We start from the raw sequence: 12,049 nt of genomic DNA on the forward strand, positions 1-12,049 counted from the left end.
TTCGCTTCCTAGATCATCGATTTCAAAAATATCATTAACATATAAAATGACACAATGGCATATACAAATGAAACATTACTAGATTTAAAATTTACAATCTTACAAAAATCTAACCATAATGAATGTCCGATGCATGTTTGCACTGGAATGAACAATAAAAAACATCGAAACATCACGATATTAATCGCCACATAAGTCTATCGTAATGAGACACATTTTCAACAAAGATGTTAACTGAAAACGTTTTCTTACATTGTGTTACTGTGTTATACTTCTACAATAAGTATATAGGCAAGGCGGTTACGTGGGTTACTCAGAGTGCACCACATTTTAACGTTATTTCTTCATTGACAGAAAAATTATTATAGTCATTCCTTAAATCGTACTCCGAAATGACGAAAGATGTTAAGCTTTAACAAACGAGAAATAGTTTTAGGGAAAATCCCATGTAATAGACAACGTAAAAATAATAGTTGTGACAAAGTGCAAGGTCACGTTGAGAATGTGACTTCGGGGAATCTTTATACAATGCAGAAATGGTTTTGTATGGCATGGAATGGTACCAACAAAAGTTGAAAATGTGACTCATTACTTTTGCTAAATGTAACAGATACCCACAAAAATCAAAATGTTACCAGTAAACATATAACAAATGCATTTATGTAATACCCGGTATGTGAAAGCTCTGTCAAATCTTAAAAACCCTCTGTATTGGGGTAAAACGTAAAAGTTATGCATTAAAAAAACTCCATAACGCCTTTAAACCCCATAGAAAATGCCTGAAAAACTGATATGTAATGCCTTTAAAAGCTCTGTAATGCCTTAAATATATCAGCCATAAATACAGCAGTAATTAACAAGTACATGTGCAGAGTTAAACTGTAAGAGACTATCGAGAATCAAGAGAATACAGCATTTAATATTATTCGTGCTTGGGATATCAATCAGCGTTGATTTCGTGGATATAGGTTAACCTCCAATTTAAATGTTCAACGACGTAAAACTTTAAAATAGGTTCAATTTGTTTTCAGATTTTGGCAAAACCACGAAATCACAAATAAGTCAAACAGACAATTTAAACGAAAAGCAATGCTGGAAGACAAATATAACCATGATGTTACAATGCAATGTTACCATATAAATTAGAAATGGAAGAATATAACATTATAATTTCTAAAATGTAAAAATATAACATTTTAATTTCTAGCATGCAAAAATGTAACATTATAATTTTAAACTTGTTAGAATATAACATTATAATTGAGACTTGTACAAAAATACTATTATAAAGGAGACATGTGGTATGACCATACAGGGATTATGAAGATTTGACAGAGTTTTCAGCACATTATCAAAATTAACCAATGAAAACCAACTGATATTTTCAGCTCATCTCAAAGTAACTTGCTATAACCTGGAGTTGTATACCAAACCGGACATACATAAATTTTTTGTGTTACATGTAGACTTAGTTGGTAAATTTTGTAACTTACGAAACGACCAATTCGTCGTTTTAAAATCTTAAGCATTCTGGGTAATATTTCCAAAAGCGTACACCAACACGTTGTGATTGGTTTAAAACGTGATAAACAATAGAAATTCAACCAATGACGTAACGTTATTTTCATTTTGGTGAACGAACAATAAAATTACTCTTAGTCCTTTAGATTCTGAAAAGGCATATTAGCTCTTTTTTTAATAAATTAATTATTACTTTGAAAAACAAAAATTATCAGAGAGAATTAAAACAAGTTAAGATTGTTTTTTTTTATATTTAATATAAAGTTACGTTTTTAATACATAAATAGATTGACATTTGCATAATCGAAAAAAAAAACGCCCACTCAGAATAAAATGGTCGTTGTTGACGTTTGAATATTATACTTTTATGTAAACATTATACTTTGATTTGTTTTGCGGTTGCTGTATCAAGCAGAAGTTGTTCTATGCGTCATCGAACGTTTAACATTAATTTTCCTTATAGAATTGAAAAAAAAATTGTAAAGCCTTAAAAGGAATATCTAGAACCATGCAATCCTTCTGATCTTCGTCAAATGGGTTTTATTCAAAGCGTCAATTCACGTTTGAAGTTTTACTTGACGTCATTCTGACATGCGTCAATAGGTTAAATTTTTTGTTTCTAATTGTATTTCAAATGTATAGCAAGTACCGTTTAATCGTACACCACGTCGTAAGCAAAGACAAGATTGCTTGTCATAAATTTGTTGGCGTCCATTATTATTCTGATCACGTGATTTATACATATGAATGTTCTCATACAATTTCCAACATTTGATTTTTACTTTGGATGATTTTAAATGCAATACAAAAATTGATTTTTTTTTTACTTTGAGGCACAACCAGGGGAATGAAAAGCAATATGCTTAGTGTAATGGTTCAATTTCATATGTAAGATATATAAATTTACATAGGAAAACAAATGGCAAAGAAATAGTATGAAAACTATTTGGAATTTCTTAAAAAATAAATAACAATTATAATAAATAATATTAAATTACATAAATCATACTGATGCACGTTTTCTAGATAATGAATAATAATTACTTATAGAGTTAGAATCTCCTCCACAACTATTAATATCTTCCTTGGACTTTATACTATTCATTGGAAGTAAATGTGAGATTTTCCCAGGTTCTCGCGTGACTTTATAACGCTGTTTATTGCTGTTTATTGGACATAAATTATAACATGAGCAAGAACATACTGATATAACGTCGTTAAACTCCGGACTCTCTTGAGCACCTGACACGACATTACCGTTTGCGGTAATGACGTCACCGTCTAATCGAACGGCGGTCTGAGCAGCTGCAGCAGCCTCGAGTTCATCTCGTCGTTCATCTTCGGTATTCATCGTCAAAAATCGTAGAACTAACAAATTCATAGCAGCGGAAATAACTGTTAATCCAGCTAATATGAATATTAAGGTAAAAGCTACGTAAGATGGATTTGTTTGTAGATCACCTTTCTGTAAAGCGACTAAGTCGCCGAATCCTATTGTAGTCAACGTTATAAAACAATAATACAAGGCGTCTAAATATGGCCACTTTTCGTATTTTGAAAATGCTGCTGCACCTGCCGTTAAAACAACGATTGACAAACTCCCAGCCACTAGTATGAGGTTTGTTTGAGAAACTTCAGTGTTCTTTAGTTTAAAACACTTTTTGACTTGTCTCAGAAGATACGTCACAATTGTATTGAGCCTTTCACCAACACTTTGAAACATCACTAAACACAGAGGTATTCCGACTAGAGCGTACGCCATACAAAATATCTTCCCACCATCTGTCTGAGGGGTACTATGTCCGTAACCTGAAAATAAAGATTTCAGAATAACAAAATAGTATAAACTCATTATGACTGCTAATTATAAAATATAAATGGTTATGTGGTATGATTGCCAATGACACAGCATACTAGTTAAAAAGCTTTGAAACTGACCAAGTATAGATAGATGCTTGATGATTTCAATTGGTTTGGCGTCGCTTAAGAGAAAATAAGAGTAGCATATAGTATACACAAATAGTTCATTAGCGAAACAAGTGGTAGGGAAGATTGCGGGGGTTATAACTCCTTCATAAGATCAATGCTTTTGAATGGAGAGATATGGTTGGAACTTTCCCCTTTTATCCTGGGTTAGAACCTCCATTTTGAAAATGGCTGGATCCGCCCTTGTAGTGTACACAATCAAACAAACGGTCAAATTAGAATGTCCTGGAATATTTCTTGATTTCAAACGAACAGAGCTTCAGGTACATGTGTATAAGTTTAGAGCTAGGATTTTGACGGAAGGCGGTAATAGTTGTTTTTTAACTCTTTATAACGACTTCAAACTTCTCCATGACACGTACCAGCTTCCGTATATTTCCTAGATTCGAGTCTCATTACATTAATTGCTTTTACTGCACTGAGTATAACGACAATGTAATTCCTGTTTATGGCCATTTACCCCATTGATCTCAAAAGAGTTTATTTGTTCTTTTGTTGTTAATATTGGTGTTTGACAATTACTTAGCGGCGAAAATATGAACATTAAAGACAGCTGATCTTACTATAAACACTTTTATACTGCAATCAGCTAGTTTACTGTACAGATAAAGCTATACGTATAAACGTTAGCTTTATACGTCAATGACCCCAACTGACCTATAAGCCCCGCCTCCTTATTGTATTTCATCAACAACATCACGTCACGACCATGACAACGTAGAGTAACACTGGTCAAACTTTTTTCAATTTAAACTTTTATGTCTTCAAATTGGTTATTTATATATCATGTTTATCAAATGTTATTAATTAAGTTCATTTTCTCTTTCTAATTCCTTAATACGCCAATGTCTTACCACCTGGACTACGCTCATAGGGAAATACCCCAAAATGGTACCTCATGAGGGAAATTCCAAACACTTTTTTTAACAATTTTTGTTACGTGTTTTTTTCATTTTCATTTTTTTTTCCGATTTCAGTATAAAAACAATATACGTATAGTGTCTTGAAATATGAAATTTATTTGTATTCGGCACGAAACGTGAAAATGCTCGGTAAAACCTCGCATTTTCCCGTTTCTAAGCCTCATACAAATAAATTTCATATTTCAAGACACTATACGTATATTGTCTAATTATAACACTATGTTTTTACACACGGATAGTTAAAAACGTTAGAATGCAATTAATTGAGGATCTGCATGGGGTACCACATTTCTTTTTTATTATCATATTTGTAGACCGTTTTTCTACATTCCGTTTTATTTTACCCATTATTCTTTATTCTTTATAATTAAGCATCAAACATTTTTCTGTTCACATGCAGACGTTATTTGTTGTACTGCCTTGTTTTCATTATTCTTAATTTTCATGGTCCTTTACTCGCCACTTGTTGCCCATTATTCTCTATTCTATAAGCCTTATCCAAACCCCATATCATTATCGACCAGAATATAAAAGCAGTACCATATAAAAATATATATATATGCTTTCTTGTGGGTAAAAGATTAAGGTAGTTTAAAAAAATTTATAAATCTCGTCTAATAAGTACAAACTAATTTCATGCTGCTTAATTGATTTTCTGTAATATAATGTATTTATCAAGGTTTTGTTGGTGCATGCGAACTGACCGAATGAATGAATCACTGTTCAGATACGTCAATTTTTATGAAACGATAAAAACGGTTTATTTTCATTCTGATATTATATGCATAATATGTAATCAACCAATATGTTCACAATGAAGACCAAACAATCATACATGATTACTTTCAACGAGTGTTCCGTACATGCGTCCCACTGAAATAGGGTTAATATTATACAGATAATATATAGCAAAGAGGGTGATAGAGCACATTATTATCCCGAAAAAATATGTCAACAGAGGCGAAGACGAGGTTGACAATGTTTTTTTAGAGCGGTACCAGTTCTGCTGTATCACCCTCTCATCTGTGTGTTATCTAATATTATATTATACTGAGTGCACTATATTGTATTGTCTTGTATAGATAAGCAATGTATTTATAATAAGTGAGAGCAAAGAATTGTCGGTCAAAGTAAGAATGATATATCCGGAAGAAATTACTTTTCACAAATTATGTTAACCTATGAACATTTCTTGATGGATAATACCAAGAAAAGTTTATATTCTCGTAATGTTACCATACTATATATAGGCTTAAAATGCATAAAACAATTAACGATTGTCTTTAAACATCCATCCCTTTGTCTGCAATTTCAATTGACGAAATGGTGTGTATTACAAACAAGTTTAAGTGCATGGACTTTATAATGTGTGCACGAGCTAATCATTAAAGAGTTGAATAATTCAATTGTAATTTCATCGGCGTGACAAAGCATTGATCATGCATAATTTTATTCGTAAAGCAACTCGATCAATGTATTGACAACCCAGCCAAATTATAATTATAAGAATTTGATTTTAATAATCAAATTTAATATGCTACGTACAACTATGAAAAATACGTTTTTTTTCCTCCAATACATTGGTGTGACATTAAAACGGAAAGTTCGTTTAGTCATCAATTTTATTTAGATATATACAGTATGATATTGAAATGCCTCCTCGATTATTTCGGCCAATCAAAAGTAAACAAATATAATGTAATCATTCTCAGACACAGCTATTAGTTTTCAAGTTAACTGTGTTTGCGATAAATGTCAACCGCAAAACTAAAATCGTCTTTGTTTCCAATTTATTTTTTTTACTTTTAGGCTGATGGACAAAATATGTAATTTAAGCTGATTTTATCAAGCGAACATTTGTTGTCAATTGTAGCAGGGAAATTAATTATATTTAATGTCAGAACGTCTTAATGGATCTCTTGGATATGCAACACTATATTGAGCACAATATCATAAAGGAATAGGACCTTGAAAATCTCCAAACAAAAGATAAATATCATAAAAAAGGAAAAAAAGAAAATATCAACTTTTCTTCGATCTCTTAATTTGCTATAGATATAAGAAGATGTGATATGAGTGTCAATGAGTCAACTCTCCATCCAAGTCACAACTTGTAAAAATGTAAGCCATCATAGGTCAAGGTACGGTCTTCAACACGAATCATTAGCTTAGACCGAACAGACGACAAGTGTAAAACCATTCAAAAAGGAAAACCAGCGGCCTTATCTATATAAAAAAAAGAAACACTTATGAACAACATCAACAAACGACAACTTCTGAACATCAGATGCCTGACTTAAGACAGGTGCAAACAAATGTAGCGGGTTTAAACGTTTTATTAGTTATCAACCTTCACCGCTATCTAAAACAATAGTGTAACATCACAACATAACAAGACAAACTATAAATATCCAGCGAAATGGCTTAAGTTGGTATGGGTGTCTTTCGCCATCTTGGATTGTAAAAAACAGAGAATCTAAGGTCCATATTTTCTATCAAGTTAGCAAATTTTGATGCAGGAATGCAGATTTTTAATGTGAATTTTCATTGAAAAGAACCAATTTTTAAGAATATAACTTATAAATATTAATAATTTTAAAATTGTAGATTATTTTTGGTTGTTTTTTTAATATTTTAAAACTGTCAATTTAAGGGGAGGTAACTCTAAAACAGTGCATTTTCTGAAGGACTCTACATGAAATTTTCCTATTTTGTCATTAAGCCGGAAAAAAACGTACGGTGACCCTATATTTTCTTTTGATATTCTCAAAGCATTGTCTGAAAGCAATCGTTTCCTAATTCATTTTACAATTCTATCATTTTGTTTAGTTTCTATTCACAAAATGTTGTTTTTTCCTGTATAATCCATACACAATTTGTCATTTTGTCACAACCTGTAGCTTGAGAAAATGCGCGGTGACCTATTATGTTTATAATATTTTTCAACATGTATCAATAGATACTGCATTTTGACAAAGTAAGAACAAATTCTATCATTTTTATTTTAGACTCCCATACCACCTTAACTCATTCAAAAGACATATAAAGACAAGTGAACATACACTGAACATAAACTGAAATTTTATCTATGACACAATGTAAAAACAAAATCAATATAATAAGGGATGAATAAAAAAACAGGAAACAGTAGTATACACTGTACCGCTATGAGATGTTTAACAATTTCAGAAAAGCAACAATATTAACCTTGAACAAAATGCCGCCAAACAGAATAGGGTACACAGTTGAATGTGAGGTTGCAGTTGCGCAGTACTATCTAATACCGGAAGTGTTATGCCGTAATAGATTGAAAATAATTTGTAAGGTATATACATGTTGTGTTTTTGTGTACAGTTATTTTCTTGACTTTGTTCTTTTACAGCCATGTCCTTGTCAATTTGTCTTCGACTCTTGAGTTTAAATATCCCTTTTGATATCTTTCGCTTTTATTTGCTTATGTATTTGGGCATCGTTTCCTGTCACAGCTATTTACTTATATTCAATCTTTATTACACAAGAATACAAATTTTGTTATACTGTACATATAAAAGATTGCAACACATTGCTTCATTGTATTCTTATAGTTGGTTTGTTACCCACTAATGTTCACTCCGCATCAATTTAGTGTTTCTCATCTCTATGGTTAATAGTTAATAGTGGTAGTGGCCTCATGTGCAAGTACGCACGAAGAGGACTAAGTAAGTAAGTATGGTTAACAGTTATTACTCCTATTGATATTAAAATGTAAAGCTCTGTTTCTTTGTTTTATCTATTATTATAACATTGTTTTAAATGTCTAATGTGCAACCCTCCCATATATGTGTATGTGTTGCAGTAAATGGGCATGTTTGTCTCATTTGCCCTCATACATGTACCACATCTATTTATAGAACTTTGGAAAAATATAAAAACGGTATAAGACTTTTACAGATGGCTTATAATTATACATGTAAAAGGTTTATTAAAAAAAAATATGGGTCAATGGGCAAAATGTTTTATCTATAAAACATCCATATATAATATATATATGTAGATACCAGTTCCTTTGTTTTATTTGTTATGCCACAGTTTTAATGGGTTTTCTTTTGTATTTATATAACTAACAGATGCCTGACTTTTTTTTCATTATATACTTTTTTCAATGTTTCAACAAAGAAACTCAAAATTGTAATCCATTATAAGAAAATTAATATTTAATATATATAAATTACTGCGACACATTTCTTCAATGCATTCTTGGTGGGTGTGTTGTCTTCTAATGTTCTCTCTACATCTATTTAGCTTTTTTATTCATCATTTTATGATTGTAGTTGATAGTTATTGTTCTCATTGATATGAATATGTAAAGATCAGTTCTTTTGTTTTATCAGATATACCATAGTTTTTGATGATTTTCTCTTGTATAATGTATACTCCTCCTATTTTCCCCATTAAGTAGACATATAACCAACAGCTGTCTGTAACGGTTTATTCTATATAAAAATTGTTTTATGTATTAAAATTATGCTGAGGGCAGAAAAAAATATTATTGCTGATCCCTACATTGCTGAGCGAAATTTCACACAAATATATTCTGTCCCAAGTTTAGAAGACTATTGTTCAAAGGTTGTCGTTCGTTGGAGTGGTTCATAAGTGTTTCTCGTTTTACATATGTTCAAATTTATTATATAGACCTTTAGTTTTCCTCTTTGAATTTATCCTTTAAAGCTTGCTGATCGGTGTTAGCCAAGGCTCCGTGTTGAAGGCCGAACTTTGACCTATAATTGTCAACTTTTTATACAATGTAACTTGGATTAAGAATTGTCTCATTAAAAGTAAAGAAAAGCAACAACAGTGACAACATATAACATGGTAGTTAAGAAATGAACTAATGTAACACCCTGCAAATGGATTCAGCCATGTAAACAGTCTTATTTGTCATTCTTTTAAAAGAAAATATGATAAATCAGTTAGTAAACAACTTTAAAAAATATATATAAAACCAAAAAACAGTCCGTTTTGTCGGGCATACAAAGTAAACAGTAAACAACTTAAAAAAAATATATGTACATAAAGAAACAAACAGTCCGTTTTGTAGGGGATGCGAGTAATAAAAAGAAGTAAAAAGCAACAGAAGGGACAACACGAATAAACTAATTTAGATCCGCCTTGTAAAGTCTTGTTTGCCATCCTTTTTAAGAAAGTATGACAAAAAGAGTTAGTAAACAACTTAAAAAATATATATAAAACCAAAAAGTAGTCCGTTTTCTCGGGGATACAATGTGAAAACAAATGAAAAATCATCGACCGATTTTCCCGTTAATTACATCAGTTTCTCGTGCCGCCTAACACAAATGTCCTGTTGTAATATTCTGAGTATAAAGAATCGATCGGCTGAAGCCTTGTTCGTATGTTGTATATCATTTTAAGTCGCATAAAGCTCCATGTTTCCTAATATAGAAATATTAAAATAATTACACTACACGACTTCGTCTTAACTTTAAGACGAATCGTGCTATGAGAACTTTGAAAGGTTTTTTGTTAAATATGAGGATCTTTTTTTATTCATTCCAAAACGAGTTTCCGTTTTTATAAAATTTCTCCGTTTATATAATTATTTCACCTCAAAGCAATAGACGCCTTAACCATATGGACAAACAGATGGTTAATTTACTTATATGCCTATGTGTATGTATAAGAAGATGTGGTATGAGTGCCAATGAGACAAATCTTCATCTTAGTCACAATTAATAAAAGTAATCCATTATAGATCAAGGTAATGTCTTCAACACGGAGCCATAGATATCTCTATTTGAGAAACAATACAGGAATATTTAAAAACCCATTTTGACTAAAATCTTTTCTTATTCAGGTATACTGCCCTCCTTTTAAAGTATTCTAGTCCAACAGACACATAGATTGGTTATCTGTCGGACAAGTCTACTCTTATAGGAGTGTAGTTTATCTAACATAATAATGACTTCACGGTTCAGCTAGCAAGCAATCTATCAAAAGATATTACCTTTGCCAACACACTCAATGCAATAGGCTGTAAAATACAGAGCCTGTGCATGTCAAAGCTTTGCTTGCAATGATCTGAAAACGCGTCGGTCTACTTTCTATTTTAATGACATTTCGGGATTCTATGGTTAATACACACCTTACATAATTTGAAGAATGACATTGCATTGGCTGATATATAATAACTACCAGAACAGAAAGTAAACACCATATGTGTTCTTAGACTTGTGAATAAATGTTGTTTCTTCTAAATATTTTCAATCTTAAAAACAAATTGTATTTAAAAAAAAAGAGACCCATCTTGAAATGAAGAAAAAAGAAGATCCTAATATTTAACAAAAAGAGTTTTGATCTTAAATTCTCGTGAATTGTATCTTAAATTTTAGCTGAGAACATCTTTGCGGTTCATCACATTTTTGTTTTCAATTCTTAGGTTCAGAAATCATTATGCCATTTGATTTAGGAGCTTGTTATGTATCATCAAGAGGTACAGCTTGAGAAAGATTGGTATATTTGTAATAACAGTCACCATAGCAACAAGACTCTTCAACCTATTAATTTTCATCCTGTAATCTATTTCCATAATGCCTAAAGACAAATTATTAAATTTGATGTCACATAAAGGTGTTCAAAATGTACGCCGAATAAATCCCTAGCAGCAAATGTGCCAGCCAATCAAATTTGCCGTAATTAAATCTAAATCACAAGGGAAATAAAAAGCATAATTTTGACAGTGTTTAGTCAATAGTGTCAACAAATTCAATATGGCAATTTTCGTTTTAGGGCACGTGATCATATTATTAATAGAGTCAGTGCCAAGCTTCAAAGACAAGTTATAGAATGTTGTAATATTAAACGTTCTGGTGATCTCAAGTGAATAATTTCCAAGAAAGTAAATAGTCAAGGCACATACGAGATTAATCAGCCATGTGAATTTACATAGTTCTGTGGCATATTTTATTGTTCATGTCTTATATTGTTTAACAATGAAAAGGGTTCCCATGAGAATAAAGGAAAATTGATATATCACCCGTATATACAACTGGAACAATCTTCAATACTAAGAATAATTATACTTGAACGTACAAGAACACATGAAAAACTTAGGCCTTAAATCTTATTATATACACTTTTTGTTTCCATAAGGGCCGTCGATATAAATGATCAAGAAAAAACTGCAAACTGCCAGACTTGACATTGGAAAACGATTGATAAATTGTTGATTGCTAAATGTCCAGTGGCAAATATTTCATGCATATTCAGAACAATGGATAAAAGATCACGAGTTTGCAAAATATGTCGAAAATGTATATTAACCAGACAACTGCAATACCTTCATGAATTATGAACTAAAAAGAAATACAAATTTAAAAAAAATATGTACTCTTAATTTCATTTTTTTTTACCCATCAAAGAGTCAGGAAGCCTTGTTTTACACCACTTAAACAGTTTGAAAAAAAAAAGTATAAAACAAAAACAGAACTCCATGTTTTTTATAGAAATTGAAACAATCGAACGCTATCAACAAATAATTTAATTTTGGATGTAACACGTCTTCTGATTGGCTGACGTTATTTTGTTAGCCCATAGACATAATTTAGTCATGTGACCGTGACGTT

At 31.3% G+C, this 12,049-nt stretch overlaps 1 protein-coding gene across 1 annotated transcript in view; it reads right to left on the reverse strand.

The window, feature by feature from the left end:
* Positions 1 to 1,072: 1,072 nt before the first annotated feature.
* LOC134691367 (two pore potassium channel protein sup-9-like) overlaps positions 1,073 to 12,049 on the reverse strand; it is a 96,375-nt gene continuing 85,398 nt past the window's right edge. The window contains exon 3 of the mRNA XM_063551873.1: positions 1,073 to 3,330. Within this exon, the coding sequence (XP_063407943.1) occupies positions 2,525 to 3,330 (806 nt within the window). The 3' untranslated portion in view covers positions 1,073 to 2,524. The remainder of the gene's footprint in view (positions 3,331 to 12,049) is intronic.

This window comes from Mytilus trossulus, chromosome 11 (assembly GCF_036588685.1).
Source record: "Mytilus trossulus isolate FHL-02 chromosome 11, PNRI_Mtr1.1.1.hap1, whole genome shotgun sequence".
Lineage (NCBI taxonomy): Eukaryota > Metazoa > Mollusca > Bivalvia > Mytilida > Mytilidae > Mytilus > Mytilus trossulus.